At 42.0% G+C, this 17679-nt stretch overlaps 1 protein-coding gene across 12 annotated transcripts in view; it reads right to left on the reverse strand.

Moving 5' to 3' along the window:
- Nucleotides 1-17679, reverse strand: part of MAP4 (microtubule associated protein 4) — a 249533-nt gene that overhangs the window by 58754 nt on the left and 173100 nt on the right. For all 12 annotated transcript variants that reach the window (XM_075923033.1, XM_075923035.1, XM_075923037.1 and 9 more), the window contains one exon: nucleotides 12131-16600. In XM_075923033.1, the coding sequence (XP_075779148.1) occupies nucleotides 12131-16600 (4470 nt within the window). The remainder of the gene's footprint in view (nucleotides 1-12130; nucleotides 16601-17679) is intronic.

The following is a 17679-nucleotide window of genomic DNA, read 5'->3' on the forward strand; positions in this document are numbered from 1 at the left end:
GGCAGGTGGTGGGACAGACTAAGTGTTCACTTACTCCAGAATGCCCTTTCAAACAGCAGATAAATGGTCCCTCAAGTAGCACACGTCCAGCAGGGATAGTCAGCTAGAGTTTTGATACTGTTAGTTTTGGAAAAATAGCTTGTAAAGGCAGGTCAATGAAACAAACCGCATCTTCTAAAGACAGAATAAATCTATAAAGGAAAGTCCAGTTTAAACCAATTACATTTAATTACATGCAGACTTTCCCAGAAGAAACTGGGGACATACTGAATGCACTAAAGAGTGCCTCCATCAATCTCCCAAAGCAATCCCCCCCCTAGAACCAAGAAGTGCTGCCCTGGAGTAATCCTGGGCTAGACAAACCCTCTTTGAGTCAAGATTATGGAACTTTATGGAGAATGCAGATGCAGCAAGAAATCTCCTATCGTGGAGGAACTTTGCCCTTGGTGTGAGCAAGCGGTAACAATTATGCCTGCTTTAGTTTAATTCTGACAAATTTATTTTTAGACTCAATGTAGAAATGCTTGAGCTGGAGTACGCCCCCTGAATTTAACCTACTGCAGAGAGACACTCTAAGCCACGCATTTATCTACTTGTATTTGCATTCTGGGTTTGAGATGTTGCTATATTTAAAAACAATGAGTAATGTACTGTAAATTATACCCATAGTTTATACACGCTCCATTTAACTATAATATTTCCACCCACCAGCCCCATTATTCGCAAAAGACTTTTTTTTTTTTAACTGTTTATATATTCTTAAACATCTTTGTGTATGAGATGTGACCTACGGATCAATATTTTTATCATGTCTCATAATTGATGCAAGGCTAGTGCTTGGAAACATTTGCTGGTCCTAAAAGTATATACTAGTCAGGTCACAAAATCCCAAACCTTTCAATTATTTCATCTCAGTTACCTTATGTTGCTTCCCCAACATTTCAATCCATTCTAAATAGGTTTTAAGCAGCAGATTTCAACTTACTAGAGTTCTATTAATGCTCTACAGTTGATGAAAGCAGGTTTTCCCATTTTTCTAATGTTCAAAGCAGTGATTTCTAGTTTGAGCAGGTCTTGAAAGCCTGGAAACTATAATTATGTGGAAAATGAAGCAAGAAAAATGAAGCAAGGTGGCATGTTATGATTTTTTTAGTTTGACACTTCCCAACCAGCCAGGAAAAGAGAGCAATGCTTTACATCATCGGAAAATAATGACCAATTTTCAGAATTCTGAAGGAATAAAACATGCTTATTTAGTCCTAATGGTTTGCAATTAAACAAGCATGAGAATTGTCACCACTTCAATTGTCACCACTTCAATTAGGACTACTTTTTGGGTACAACTCCTGAACTAGTTAGTACAAAGTCGGGGTCCTTGGAGCAATTTTCCTCCCTCACACTTCTCTCTCAGCATTCTGTGAATGTCCACATCTCACTCTGATGAAGATGCATCACCTCCTAAGAGAGGTGCTTACAAGAACCAAGTTTTGCAATGTGGTTGTATTGGCCCAATCCAATGGGTGAGTTATACTGACTTAAGGGAGCAGAAGCTAGTACAGCAGCACACACAGAATAGAAGGCAACTGTGCAGGAATTAACGTTTCTGTTCCTTTGCAAGCAAGGTGGATGCAATGCAGGATATTTCACAGTGCTAGAGAAATTAGCTTCAAGTAGCTAAGCAGAAAAATTGAGTTGCAGAGTGTATCACCACACACAGTTAAGAGCCCAATGCCGTAATTTTTGTTCTGATCTTTTCCTTCATGCCAAAATATGTTAAGTGTCAAATGTACAGAACAGTGATTATTTTGAAAGCAAAAATAAACGGAAGGAGGCCAACTCCATCACCACACAACGCAGTTTTTACAAAAAGCCACTACTGTACTTCAGCCAACCTACAGCTCGCTGTCCTGGGACACTGTCAAGGTGACCCATTCTGCTCCTCATTCTTAGCTCTCAGCAACTTCCCGATAACTACATCTGCCCTTATTTCAGCCTTACTCTTGCTCCCACACTTGCTTTCACCTTTTTGTTTATACTGTCCCCAGCGCTTGGAGGAACCCCCCATTCTTCTCCAAACTTCTTAACACTCGTCTCCTCATGGACGCCTCTGGGTCATCTCATTTCTCAACTAGACCAGAAACCTAGTGGTTAAAGCACAGGGGTAGGAATCCTGGAATGACTGTGTTGTTCCCAGCTCTGCTACAGGCTTCTTACGTGGCTTTTATCTCCGAGATACTTTAAGAAAAAAAGAAAGAGGTGCTGCACTTTGTGAAAAAGACATATCAATCCTCAAAGGACAGCAGGAAAAGATAGAGAGCTCTCCACAGAAAATCTGTGACTGCGTGTTTCTGTGCAAAAAGGAAACGTGAGGAAAGTTGCATCCTAAAAAGCAAGATGCTGGCTTTTGACAGCCAAAACCTGCTTCTTTGGCAGGTAAAAATCCATGTCCCCTGCCCCTCTAATGGTTCTTCAGTTGCCCTAAGGAATTATGGGTTTCACAGTCCTCACCCTTCCCCAATGGTTCTTCTTTTAGGAAAGTATCAGATACTGGCATTGAAACTATAATAAGCCACAGCCAGTCAAGTCTGAGATCTGCTTCCAGATGTATAGATGCCTGCCTCTACTGCCTAAAGTCTCTCTCAACCTTTCAGTGGTGAGATGGTAGCATATTTATTCAGGAGGAAGTTTGTGACCTGCTTGTACTTAGTCTATACTTTTCCTCCTACTAGGATTAAATCCTGAATTCTCTTAAAGGTACATTGCACAGAAAAGACTCAAATGGTCCCACTAAAAAAAATGAAAAAGCCTTTACATATATTTTAGTCCAATCTTAAAAACCCACCTTTAGCTGTCCATATCTCTAGCCGCTTAAAATATTTTGATATTTATGTTGCCTCACTGAACGTACACACCACCATCTAAGGGAAGACACACCTTTCAATTGAAAAGGCTGCAAGGAACTGCTGCTCATTTTAGGAGGCTTCACAGATTCACATGATTATTTAGGCTCTGACAACGCCAGTACTGATGCAGACCAGATCTCTATGTTAGCACATCATCACTTAAAACCCAATCTGCAAGCTTCCATGCTCCGCAGACGAATAAGCCCAGTGTTTCTATTTCTGCTTCAGTCCTGAAGCTATTACTTATCCCATTTAATGCCTCTTTTTTATCTAACGCAATTGTTTCTGTGCAGTCCTTTGCACTAGTTTCCAAGGCAACGCCACTTTCCAGGATGATAAGCTGCTCCTTGCCAGCTTCTCCAAGAGACATTGGATCCCCATTTAAGTCTCACTACGACTAACAGTCAATAATCTCACTGATCAGACTGATTGAGAATATACGTTGGCATTAAAAGCCTAGAGCATAAAATTGAAATGTGACTATTCATTAGAGGATAGGTTGACACAGATGTACACCTTTCCTGCTGATCAGCCTCACATTCACGGCAAATAAAACAAACCCACTGAAGCTCTGACACACCAGGCCTGAAGCCTAATGCTGTACACTGAACCCACATGCCTCATTGCTTCCTACACTTTCTAGTTAGTCAAGCTAAAGAAGCGCTGAACATGAACTTTCAATACCCTGAACAGTGGCACTTTAAACCAAAGCCTTAGACTTTAAAGGCACATGGGAGTATGCACCGGCTGGGATGCTAACGCAATACCATCCATCTAAGAACGGGATGCTTTTCAGGGCAAATCAGACAATTTAGATTTCATTTAAAAATTTTAATTTCTAATACAAAACAGCTATTAAAATATTTCTGTTCAGTGTTTGTAAGTCAAACATTGCAGCCCTGGGACAGTGATGAGAACTTCACAGTAAAATTGAATGGAAACTGACCAGTTTGTTTTCATTGTCTAGGCTGACTGTAGTACAAGTAGTAAACCAGCAGCATAATCAGCAAGAAACGGATGTCATCTTAAATTAAATTCTCATTACCTAAGGTATAATTAGTAATAAGGATAACTAACAACTACATTTCTCTATTTCCCTATTTCTAATCCAATAGTGGCCTTTTAAAGAATTCCACATTTGTATAATTCCCCACTGTCCCCATTGGCATTCACTAAGCCATGAATCTTTAGTTTACAGAGATCACGGAGATGAATAGGATGGGAACGATCCAGAAGCTGTAAGGTTAATACCTGGGGACCCTTCAACTTGTGGCTACACTCAAAAAGGATGGTTATGACTAGGATTTGTCAGCTACGGAAAGAACCAACATGGGTCTAAGGTTTACCCAGAAGGAACTGAAAGTTTTACAGAAATTGTTCTCTTGGCAAGGGATTTGGCTATATTTGACCAACTGCGACTTCCTTGACACTCCATTCTGCCTAGATATCAAAACTATGTATTGGATATATCTAGTTTGCAAACAAAAAAGGAAGAGTAATTGCATACCTAAAAAGTTTTGGCTACACCATGATGTAAAGGCCTACAATCAACAAACAAAAGCAAGTTTTTCTTTACTCAGCGCACAGTCAACCCATGGAACTCCTTGCCAGAGGATGTTGTGAAAACTAGGACTTTAACAAGGTTAAAAAAAGAGCTAGATAGATTCATGGAGGTTAGGTCCATCAATGGCTATTAGCCAGGAAGGGTAGGAATGGGGTCCCTAGCCTCTGTTTCTCTGGAAGTGGGAGACAGGGGAAGGATCACGTGAGGATTACCTGTTGTGATCCCTCTCACTGGGGTACCTGATATTGTCCACTGTCGGCAGACAGGATACTGGGTTGGTCAGACCAAAGGCCCATCTTACTATGGCCGTTCTTATGTAACTCTTTTTGTAGCTATGAACAAGCAAAGCCACACTTTTGATTTCTTTAAATGAAAATACTATAATAATTACCAATGGTTTCGTTTCCTGCTTCAACAGAATACAGTAGAAAAAACAATCACAGATATAGGAAAGAAAGAAGAGGACAAAGGCTCTCCATGCATCCGTTTAACACATTCTGTATTGCGGGAAGACAATGGTCAGATCCTTCCTCTATTCAAACTAAACAACTTTGGTTAATTGCTTTTTGTATATCAAAGGGTCATTTTCCCCCTACATAATACAATAATTATCCCATGCGACCCACTGACATGATATATTGACACAAAGAATTGTATTTAACAAAGGATTATGGTGATGAGGGTGTTGACCCCATATTTTCCCTGAAAGGGTTTGTGTAGAGTAAGAAGGGGGCCTGTTAACCAGGCATGCCAGAGCGGAGGTGAATCAGGTGGCTTAAGTAATCCCTTGGTTGAATAGTGAGAGAGCCCCGCTGAGGAGGAATGAGTTAAGTAGGGTTGCATGGGTACAGACAAGAAGTTGGCAGCAGAGTGGGGGCTGCAGGGAAGCAGTCCACAGTTACTCCCTGGAAAGAGGGAATTCTGGAGCTAGCAAGCCCAGAAAGGAGGGTGGGGAGCAGGGCTCAGGGAAAAGGCAGTGAAATAACCTTGGCAGCTGATGACAGGGTCCCTAAAACGGAATCCATGTCAGGCCCAGGTTCCCTCACCATGGGGGAGAGGCACTGGCTGGGCAGCGACTGGGAAGACTGCCTGAGCCATTCCTAAGAAGATACCGATACTCCAGTAGGGGAGTACACAGCGACTCGGCAGAGAGTGAAGCCATGAACATGGCGCTTCCCTTGTGGAGAGCCAGGAAGAGACAGCAGTGCCTGCAGTGAGATGTGGACAAGTATCCCCGGACCTGGAATCAGCAACCCGGAAGTGGCATGGCTAGTGTTGGGCAAACCTTGTGACAAGTCTCAGAGGGGCAGCCACGTTAGTTTGTAACTAAACAACAAAGGCCCCGTAGCACCTTGGAGTGTGTCTACACAGCAACATTATTTCAAAGTAACTAGCATTATTTTCACATCTACACATCAGGCAGTGATTTTGAAATAATGTCAAAGTACCGTCAAATTGGAGGACTTCTTACTCACTTCCTGTAACCATTATTGTACGAGAAGCAAGGGACGTCGGAGGAAGAGTGCTCGATTTCAAAGTAAGTGCTGTGTAGACACTCCCAATTTTGAAATAAGCTACGCTTTCATAAGCCCTGCTGTGTAGACATACCCTTAGAGACTAACAAAAATATATAAATAGTATCATGAGCTTTTGTGGGCACAACCCACTTCTTCAGAGGCACCTGTGATGAAAGTATATAATTATCTGAACAAGATTGTCTGTAGTTCTATTACAAAGGATAAAGCATCATATAAAACATCAGGATATAAATTAACCGTTTAAGACTATGACGAAAATAACTGTTCATTGCAGGGTCTTTAATGTCTTCCTCAAACATCTGATATTGTCCACTCTGAGATCAGATACTGATCTTACACTGTGGCAGATATTGTGTTACTAATAAAACCAAACATATTTGATTAAAAAGCATTTGTACTCAGAATTTGTGCACTCGGGATCATGAATTGGCAATATTTTACATCAGACAGCCATGTCTAACTGTCTACATACCCAGTTATAGCTGAGACTAAGTCACTGCAGAGTTATAAACCACTGAAACTGTGTGAATGAAGGTTACAGTGGAAATGCTAACAGATGAGAAGCATGAATGACACCACTATAATTCAGAACCACCAGGAAAAAACAACTTCAGAGAAAGGACATCATTGTGTCTGTAGAACAGAAGGAAAAAATATTGCAATTATTTAGAGATGGCTTTTCTAGATGTTGAAAATATTTTATTTACATATGAGGGATATAGAGCTGTCAGATAAAAAATGTGAGCTACTATGCGTTACACACTGAAAAGGATTATACAAAGACTGGTATTGGTGACTGCTCTAGAGACAGTTGGCAGTCAGCTAAAGGAATAGGTGCTGGAAGAATGCCAGGAGAGGGCAATGAAGGAGAGAAGTGTGAAAAGTTTCTGAGAACAGGGAGAAGGTAAGTAGGAGATCCCTGCTCAAAGTGAATCTTCAAATCCCTGCCCAACAGGATAATTTTCAGAGTTTTAACAACCAGTGCTTCCAGCAGTGGTAATTGATATAGTGCTCACTTTCATTCGGCTTAGAAGACAGTCAAAGTTCAAGGACTGTTATAATAAGCACTGAACACACAAAGATGATTCTTGTTCTACAGAGCTTACACAATATACATATGCGATGAAGTCGACAGGTGGATGCAAACCAAAACATGGGGGCTAGGTAAGTAAGACTATTCATAGTATTGCTTTTCCTTAACATGCAGGATAGAAAAAAACTATTTCCCAGGAAGCCTCGTGTTGACAGATACCAGCTGAGCTGGGAGGCAGAGAGGAGCATGCTATTTGGAGGTGTGAGTGGAATGGTTCAACAATGGGAGGATGAAGTCCTACTATCATTTCCCCTCTCTCCATTTCTTAGCACAAGGTCAGCTACATTTCTACCGGCAGGGATGTCTATGTGAATACTGAGGTTCCTACTCGACTGCATTCTTGACACATCTAAACCAACCTGTAACACCAGCGAAAATGAAGCATAAAGGATGCTATAAAAAACTAGCCTGACCGCTAAAAACAACAAATGGTCTGGTAGCACTTTATAGACTAACAAAACATGTACAGTAGATGGTATCATGAGCTCTCGTAGGCACAGCCCACTTCTTCAGATGATCAGAGTTTTGAGTTTAGGATGCGCAGACCCAAAATAAATAGGGGGAGGGAGAGAAGGGGAAAGGAAAAAAAGGAGGGGGTGGGAGAAAAGGAGCAAAGGGTATAGAAAATCAGGAAGGTCGAGGGAATCAGTAAGTATCTGAAGATTGGGTAGTTAAAACAAGGCATATAAGAATCAAAGTCAATTGATAGTATCCTTCCTGACATAGGAATCTACACAAAGAGCTGTTTGCACCTTCACTGACTGTTAGATTGATAGTGCCCCAACCATCAGATGTTAATCTTAGCCTGACAGATGTTAATCTTACCAGCATGGTAGAGGAATGGATTGGGTAGAGGAATGGGCTCCGGAAATGAAAGCAGGCCCAGTTGTCCTGTTCCAGCTCAGATATGTCCTAGTTTGGTGTATTGGGGAAAGCAGAGCTGCCCCATGAATTACAGATAAGAGAAAGCCCCAAGGCAAGCACGTTAGGAACCCAGAGAGGGAAAGTCCATAATCCAGAATCTCAAGAGAGCTCAGAAGAACACAGCAAAGTTGAGAGCTCTAGGGAGGGGAACCAAGTGACAGAGCTCCTTGACTGACAAGCAGTACCAGGTGAGGCTGGTGAAAGCAGAAGTTAGGGAGAAGACGGGTGTCATTTTGAACTTCTCCAGACCAGAGGAGGCTGAAAGATAAGAGCCTCAGGAAATGCCTGCTAGCTCTCTGCGCTGGAGAGCTGAAGCCAGAGGGCTAGCGGGGGCTGAAGTCAAGGGAATAGTGGACAAGTGAGCCAACAAACCATATCTGAGACAAAAACAGCAGCAAAGGTAGAGAGGCAGGAGCAAAGCATGGGGAGAGACACCAGACATGCACCCAAGAGATGAGGTGCAGTAAGATATACTGGAGCCAAAGCTAAGAGGCTAAAATGGAATGAGTTCCACTGCAGCTGTACTAGAGAGCCTGAGCATGGTGCGTTGATGGACTATTGGGTCTGGAAGACTGAACATACGGTTTGACTTCATTGGGAAATTCTGGACTATAGCCGTTGGACTTCTGTGATAAATTAAACTTGCAAAGGACTATTTATATCTAGAAAGCTTTATATCTAGAAGAGGGAAACTGAGGCGAGGCATGCATGCACATCCACAGTGAGGTCACAAGAGAGACAGTCACCCTACAACGGGGAGGTTTCCAGAATACCTGTTTCTTTCTAATAGTGGTTGTAACAGGGAGCAGAAGTGACAAGACTGAATATATAGTAAACAGCCATACATCTGTCATTTTCTAACTTCTGAATGCTTGACTTTGCAATCTACACAACACCATTTTAAGAGTTTTCTGGTAGATAATCCACATATAAAATGTAGGGAACTGTCCTATGAAGTAAAGATATCTACAGTGTTCTAACTGTCATGTTGAACTGTCACTTCTGGGAAGTGATATAAAACGCTCTTTTGGGGCCAAGAACTCAAGTCATGTTCTATAAAATACTGGTGTATATATCTACGTTAACATTACATGAAAGTCTCCATATACATTTAGAGTAGCCATTTTATTGTACCATAGCGCACGCACAGTAGTTCTAGACCTCACAAGGAGCCCTCTAGTTGTGCTAAACAAATTTCACTACAGGTTGAACCTCTCTAGTCTGGCATGATTTTAGTCAGTCAGGTGTCCACTTATCTTGGGTGTGGCCAAGTTTCCCGCAGTCCCAGAAAGTTTGTTTACAGCCGCCAGCCCCGGCTCTCGGTGTTCTGGGCTGTTGTTTAGCTCTAATTTACCCAAAGTGTCTTCTAAGAGTCCAGTCAGCAGTGGAAATGCCGGTAATGCTGCTAGCCAGTACTGACCTCCTGCAGTTCTGGTTTGGCACCAGTCAGGTCCCAGAGGGGCCAGACTAGAAAGGTTCAACATGTAAGCTAATTTTTAGCAGAACATTACCTCAAATATCCAGGTGTGGTATTCTGATGAACAAATTTATGCAAGCTTGATGAGCAAAACCTTTCAACGAAGGATTTCAAAACACTTTACACCCGTGTTTCTTAAACTGTGTTCCGTGGCACATTGATCTGCCGCGGAGAACAACAGAATTCAAAATGGCCAACCTTAAAGGAGCAGGCAACCCTTTTTTCGGCTCAATAACTTTCCTTCAACCCTCCCCCCCCATAACTTTCCCCCACGACCCTTTTCCCCCCCTGACCTTTTTCTCATCTCAACCAAAAATCCTTAGTATTCCTCAAAAAAAATTGTTTAGTGTTCCTCAGTCTTAAAAAGTTTAAGAAACACTGCTTTACACAGTTAAGAATTATTGCTATAGAACAACGAATTGGGGTATGGAAAGTAATTTGCCCCTGGCCACAGCACATAATTGAGAGAGTTTGGAATAGACTGTAGGTTTCCTGGCTCCCACTAACTGCTGCTCTAACCAGTTAAAATGGCTACTCCTCATACACTTCTTAAACCTCATAAAACCTGTGTCACACTGATCAATGTTTTTAACCTGCATTTATCTGACAAGAGTTTACTTGGTAAAGTACCAGCTATCCAAAATAGATTTTACAGAGACTTTTCTTTACACTTAGAAATTAAGCTAGGATATTCATAGCCCCTGAGAATTCCCTAAATGGTTCGTTACTAGCTGGAAAGAGAATCAGACACAAATATGTGGACAAGAGACAGTCAAGGGAGTCTGTCTTTTTGTTCCCATACTGTTCTGTGCTTTTTTGAGTGTAACAGGTTGTCACTCAGCCCAAATGTTGCTCAGTCAACAATAGTTGTTCTAAGAGCCATGCCAGAGCCCTTCCCTTCAAGCCTTCCTTACCAATCCTGAAGAATGTACAGGCAGTTTAGGTTGGGGAATGTGTAAACCAACATTTCCAAAATAAACTCATTCACAGCTTCTCTAAAAAGCAACTGTGAAATCTACAAAGTGTAGTCAAGGATGGCAGCAATTGTGTTGAATTAGCTTCTACGTGGCCTTTCAAAGTACTAATTTTCAAATGCAGCCCACATAGCAATCTACTTACATGTAGCGATTCCGCACTAGGGCTGGGAATTCTTTGATGTATTGTGTAGTTTGTAGTAAAATTTACCTGGAAGAGCTTTTTTCCCCTTCTTCCCACGAATTTCCTAGCTTTACAACTGTCCCTTTAAGGATAGCAGTTTACAAAAGGAAACAAAAAGGTTTCTAACAGATTACAAAGGTTTTGATTTCTAAAGACACTGCCTTTTGTGTTCTCGCCACTTTGTACCACCATGCAGCATACTTCTATGGACACAGGTTCATGCAGAACAACCACTTCCAAAATAGAACTACTTCGGGTTATGCAACACTCATTAAAATTACAAACCCTCTCAAAAACCTGACCAGAATGTTAAGGCTGAATTCGGCTCCCGGTGTATTAAATTTAGCAGCTGTATCATGCATGCTGACAATGTCGAACACTGCAAAAAAAGGGGGGAGGGTAGTTTCATGCCTCAACAACAGCACAAAAACCTTGCCAGGCCACATCATTACATTAGAATTCATTGATAAGATTAAAGAGCATATTTTAAAGGAGGTTTGTAGCATGGTAAGTCCTGGGTAGGTAGGTAGGCTGGTTGGTTTTCAAATCATATACACATAGTAGGCAAAGCACAGCCAAGACATGGGCTCCGTTTCACAGAGACAGCTTGGGTTGACAGAAATCAAACTCTCTCTGAACCCTGGCCAGGACTGGCATTTGGAAAAGTTTTACTGGTGCCTCCAAAATGTTTCCAGCCTTGAGAGCTGAGAGGAATCAAACCTTAAAATTACATCAACCTGATTACTTGCTATTTCTCAAGCTGCCAGAGTCAGATTAACATTTCCTAAAACTAATCAGTTAGAACGGAGCAGAGATTTTTATGCCTTTGGTGGTTTGAGGTAGTTGAAGGTAAAATGGTCCAAATTCAAGTGTAGGAGAAAAAAAGCAGTAGATGTAATTAGACTAATGTGATTTTAAAGTCAGACCCCACAACCTGCCAAGGAGATGAAGGAACAGTTCATGCTATAGAAATCTGCAATTCCCTGCTCTCCAGTTGTATAAGGCATTAATTTCTAATCAACTTAAATTAGTTTCCTTGATCAAGCTTTTCTTTTCTGTCATGGTACAAGACTGAATATAGGAAATCCTGTATCTCTGACAAACATCACTCAGTTTCTGGTGCTGAGAAGCTCATTTCACCATCATTTTCAAAGTACAGTTTAGTTTAATTTGCAAAGGCACAACATATACATACAGATTGAGATGTATAATTGACCTTGAATGCAACACAAAGAAAACAGAGCTCTGGAATTCAAACCAAAGTATCAATTCTCCTAAAACTTGGGAATTAGCACTGTGAGACAGGCAAGCGGAATTAAGAGCCTTCTAAGATCAGCCAAACAGTCATGCCACATTTGGTTGTGACACACAGGATTAACAGTTATGTATTCATGCCAACGCACTGACAAGTAGCAAGGTCTCACACGCAAGCTGTCTGCGTTACTGCTGCTAGCTCAAATCACAAGCACACACCTTTTGCTTGCCTTTGCCGACTCAGAACATTGGCTTTCAGTTGCCTTGGTTTCTCTCGATCGTGGACAGCAGACCTTGGTGGCGGAGTAGGAAGCCCTCTGGACTTTGTGGGTCTCATGTAGCCTTTTATCTGTTCTGTAGCTTTGACTCTCTCCTCTTCCTTTGTCTCTTTCACCACTTTTTGTCCAAATCCATCAATGCTTTTCTGAGGTAGAGCTGCACATTTATCCTCTTCAGACTTCAAAGCTTGGAAGTCCTTCAGGCCAGCCTCCATCTTGCCAGAAGCATCACCTTCTGATTGTTCAGAACTGCCTTTAATTTTATCAACAGGGCTGATTTCCTCTGTCTGGACATCTCTCAGAGTTTCACTAGCAGCCTCAGCTGCATCTGCCTTTTTTTCTAAACTAACTGGACACTCGAGGAAGCTCTGTTCACCCGTCTTTCTTTCACCGAGCTCAGTCTCTTTAGCCTTGTGTTCTGCCGCCGCGGCAGCTAGAACCTGCAGAACCACTTCTTCTGCTTTATTCTCCCATTGCACTGTCAGTTCCGGAGAGATGCATCCAGCATCGCTGCTACTTTGCAGTCTGGCCATCACATTGGCATCTGTGGGAACTGTTCCCTTTGTGGCAACTGTCCCCTTCAGCAGAGGCTCCAAGGAAGCACATTCAGGGCTTTGCTTTTTACCAGTGAAACATATTCCTGTGTCACCCATCTCTGTTAAAATGGAAGTGTGCACTTCATCCCTTCCTACCTTGACATCCTGCTTAACTAAAGAATCCAAAGAAGGCAGTTTCCTTCTGTTCTTCTTATCCCCAGCGCTAACCACTTGGATTTTTTCACTCTCCTTCACTAACTTGAAAGCCTGAACTCCAGCCTTTTCACTTTCCTGTTTGGCTGAATGCTCATAAAGAGCGGGTTTGTCGTCTTCCCTTTGGTCACCTGTTCCAGACTCTGTTTTGGTGCCCTCCAAATCTGCGGCAGAAAGCGGTAACACCTTACTTCCTTTGTCCTTTACTTGACGCCCTGGAAAGAGATGCCCAAGCCCTTGAATTTTATCCACAGAACAAGCTGTGTCAATTTTGTCAATACCAACTGCTCTAGGCTGAGTATAGGGGGTGAATGAATCTCCCTTCTTATCCCAAAGCATTTGATGCTCAGTGGGGAAATGTTTAATATTTTGGTTTTCATCGACAAGACTCATTTCTCCCATCTGGTACTCCAGCTCAGTTGCAATGGGAGGCTGCGTTTTGTTCTCGTCCGTGTTAGTCTGCAGAAGAAATGGCTGTTCAGAGGCATTTTTAGCCTTTTTCGTTTTGCCATCATTACTCCTTTTTTTAGACTTACTGGCCACCAGTGCCGGACTGGGAACTGTCATTGCTGGATGTTCTACAACAGTAAAACCAGCCATCTTGTTTTTATCAGTGGAACTTGCCTCTTTAGTTTTGTCAATGACCTCACCACCACCCCTAAGAAGTGTGGCTGCAGCTGTTTTGGTCTTCAAAAGAAATGGCTGTTTCAAACCATCATCAGCCTTTGTGCTGTCCTCCTTATTATCTTCTCTCGGCTTTCCTGTCACCAGTGATGAAACAGGAGTTTCTACGTTAGCTGTTTCTATTATATTTTCCAAGAGATGCTCTGAAGTAGTACACTGAGTTTCCTTACCTCTGTCAGTGGGGTGAGTTCCTTTATCTGCCTCTCCAGATACTGCATGAAGTTTAACTAAGTCTGTCTTTGCCTGTAAAACAGCAACATGTTCAGCATTATCTTCAACCTTTTTACTTTTCCCTTCACTAGCCTTCTTAGGTTCGTCTGCCATCAGTTCTGCAATGGGAACGTATGCCTTAGCGGTATCTGCGATATCCTCCAAGAAGCGCTCTAACGTAGTAAAATTGGTCTCCTTGCCTTCCTCAGAGGAATGGGTTTCCTTAGTTTTGATGAGCGTTTCGGACTTTGCTATGTCAGTTTTATAATCAGAGGAAAAAAGTTTCTCTGAGCAGCTTCTTCCATTACTCTCCTTGACTTTAGGTTTTTCTGTTACCGGTTTCATAGCGGGAACTTGCATCTTGGTTGTGTCTGTCAAATCCTCCGGTTGATGCCCTGTTGTAGTAAAGATAGGCTCCTTGCCTTGGTCAGCAAAACCCATTTCTTTCATTGTTTCAGCTTTTTCCACTAGAGTAGGACACTTGTTTGTGTCTGTCTTAATCTCCAGAAGAGGAGGCTGCTCGAAAGAACCTTTGTCAGCTTTTTTGGCTTTCCGGTCATTGCCCTTCTTTTTAGGTTTTTCAATCATCTCTGCTCCACTGGAATCAGGAGTAAATCCAGTCTCTTTGCTTTTATCCATCAGATTATCTGCTTTTGTTTTGCTGAGCATTTCAGCAGTAGCAGGAAGTTTGGCCGCATTTGTTATAGTCTCCAAAAAAAGGGGCTGTTCTGAAATACTGCATTCGGCCTTTTCACTTTCCCCATTAATACCCTTTTTAGGTTCTTCTGTTACCAGCATTGTAGTGGGACTTTGCACCTTCATTGTAACTGCTGCTCCCTCCAACAGATGCTCTGCAGTAATAAAACCAGTTTCTTTACCTTTATCAGTGAAACTTGTTTTAGTTTTGTCATTCTCCTCCCTACTGCTTGCGTCTTCCTTAACCTCCAGAAAAAATGGCTGCTTGAAATGACCTTTTTCAACCTTTTTATTTTTTCCATCACTAGTCCTTTTCTTAGGCTTGTCTGCCACCTTTGCAGGACTGGTACCGGTCATATTCTCCACTGAAAGCTCTGCAACAGCTAAGCCAGTCTCTCTGCCTTTATTAGTAAAGATTCTTTCTTCAGTTTTATCAACTGTCCCAGCTACAGCAGGAAATGTATTTGGGTCTCTCTCAGCCTCCAGAAGAACTGGCTGCTCAGAGAAATTCTTAATCTTTTTGTCCTTCCCATTACTTCCTCTCTTTTTAGGTTTGTCTATAACTGGAGCCACAGTGGGATCAGTCACTCCTGGATGATCCAGTGCAGTGAACCCTGTCTGCTTACTTTTATCAATGAAAGCCATGTTAGCCATGTCATCTGTCTCTGCAGGAAAAGGACGCTTGGCTATATCGGTCTGAGTTTCCAAAAGAAATGGCTGCTCTAAAAACCTGAAGTCAGCCTTTTTGTTTTTCCCAGCAACGCCCTCTTTAGGTTTGTCTGACAGCAGTGGTATAAGGGGCACTTCAGTAATATCTGCTGCAGTTTCCAATAGAGGCTGTGAAGTAACAGAGCCAGTCTCTTGGCTTTTATCAAAGGAGTCTGGTTTTTTAGTTTTGTCAACTCTCTTTGCTACAGCAAGAAGATTGGTTGTACCTGTGTCAATCTCTAAGATGCCCGACTGAAAATGATTTATCTGTGCAGTCTCCCTGCTTTTTTCACCTCTGTCTCTTTTCTTTGCTTTCTCTTCCGCAAATGCCTCACTGGGAGTTTGAACTATATTTGGAACCATCTCTGCTGCTGCTACATGCTTAGGAGATGTGCACTTAATCTCCTTCTTTTCATCACTAAGGCTAACGTCTACAGGTTTGGCCTCCAAAGGAGTTTCCAATTTGTTCAGATCAATGCCTTTTATAAGAGGTACTCTAAGGTCTGAATGTTTACACTCAATCTTTTTGTTTTTATCAACACCTATTTCCATAGGCTTGGTTTGTGTCCGTGCTGATGCAGGGCTCTCCATTTTAGGCTGTTCTGCCTTGCATTCTAGCATCTCCAAGGGCATCTGTTTGTTTTTGCTTTTAGACGGCAACAAACGGTCATCTTTTGTTTCTTCTGGTTTCGTGACCTGTCCAGCTTTTGCATCCAACAAAAGCTGAAATGGTCCTTCAGTTTTCAGGCTCTGCTGGCCTTGTGCAGGACTTGAGAGAATATTTTGATCACCTAAGAGGTGGCTTTCAGTTCCTGCCTTAGTATCCCTTGGTACATTAGAAGCTCCCTTCCTTTGGCTCTCTCTTGAGAAAGTAGAGCGCTCTTTGACGCCTTCAGCAGGCAGGACAAAGGAGACATCTGGCTTTTGAGGTTCAACAGCGAAGAGGGGAACTTTGAGGGCTTTGGAAACTTCTCCATTTTCATCCCACAACTCCATTGCTTTTGGCTGCTGGTTTCTCTTTTGTTTTGGTTTCTTCTTCTTCTTCTTCACAATCACTGGAGAACCTTCTGAATCCCAGTTCTCTCGAGGTACATCTCTCTGGCTCTCCACAAACTCAGACGGCATGCTGAGCAGCTGCCCGGATGCCTTTTTATGTGGTGTCCTGGTACGAGCGAATGTTCCAGAGGCCCATCCAAGCTCAGCCATAGAAAAGGGATCTGGTTTTGGGTCAGCACTCTTCTGTTGTGGGAGACCTACTAGAAGTTCCCCTGGGACATCTGCACCAGGCACTGCTGCAGGTTTTGCTCTGCCAAACCTGCGGTCACTTGATTTGTTAGCTTGCCTTACTTGTGCAGTAGATATACCTGGAATACAGGAAGTTTGCTCAAGTTTCAGAGCAACTACTTGCTAAAAGTCTATATTAAACAACTTATTTTATTGACTGCCTCCGTCATATACGCAGTACTTTTAAACACTCTAATACCGTACTAATCCCAAACCCAGTTTAGTGGTGCTGTTTAAGCAAGTTAAACTTTAAAGCAGGATTTATATTTAATTTCTTTGTTACCTGTGAGTCAAACAGATCAAGGACAGAGATTAAACAGTCATTTTTTTGTACAGTGGGTGATTTTTTTCCCATAAAACTGCTCTTGTAGTGAGAAATTACCAATATTTAGAAATGTAATTAAGGATCCATTTTTCCTGTTACCTTATCAAGGCAAGACAGTAGATACATTGTTACAACTCTCTAGTTTAGAAACTTTCCTTAGTAGGAAAGAGAAGTATAGTGGAAAGGTAAGAAAGAGCATGGATGTAATGTAAGTAAGTTTCCCACAGCACCCATAAAGCAGTGGAAAGCAAAACTTCATCAAAAGGAAAATAATGTTCTTTACTCTGACGTAGATAGTGCTACTTTGTAGTTATGAGCCATTAACTTTAGAGTGTCAGACATTTTATACAGCCCTGGTTGCACAAATCAGCTTACAGTCTGAGACACAAGCAATCTAGGCTCAGTGGAAAAGTGAGTTAGTGGAGCAGGAATAAAACTGTTTCCCTTTAGTAGCTTTACACCTTAATTTGGAAGAGGAGGTTACAATGAACATCATTTTATTAGAGTCAAAGAACATTGGGTTTGCCTTCAAACCAAAATAAATTCCAAGTTGGAAATGGTATGAGAGGAGAGGTAAGGTGAGTTTTAAAACGCTTTAGCAGTGCAAAACATAAGCCAGCCCCCAATGAGAACAATAGCGGCCTCCAAATTTGGACTCGCATTCCTGAAACCAAGGAGAGGAACTCATTTAAAGAGGGGACAGGGCAAAGACTGGAAACAAAGTGCAAGCAGAATCACTGTGATAAATTCACAGAACAGCACAGTTCTGGCTGTGAAAATCATATGCTTGCCAATGTGGCTGAAGGGTAAGAGAAATGCAGACAGCAGGAGAAG

This window comes from Pelodiscus sinensis, chromosome 2, assembly GCF_049634645.1.
Source record: "Pelodiscus sinensis isolate JC-2024 chromosome 2, ASM4963464v1, whole genome shotgun sequence".
Lineage (NCBI taxonomy): Eukaryota > Metazoa > Chordata > Testudines > Trionychidae > Pelodiscus > Pelodiscus sinensis.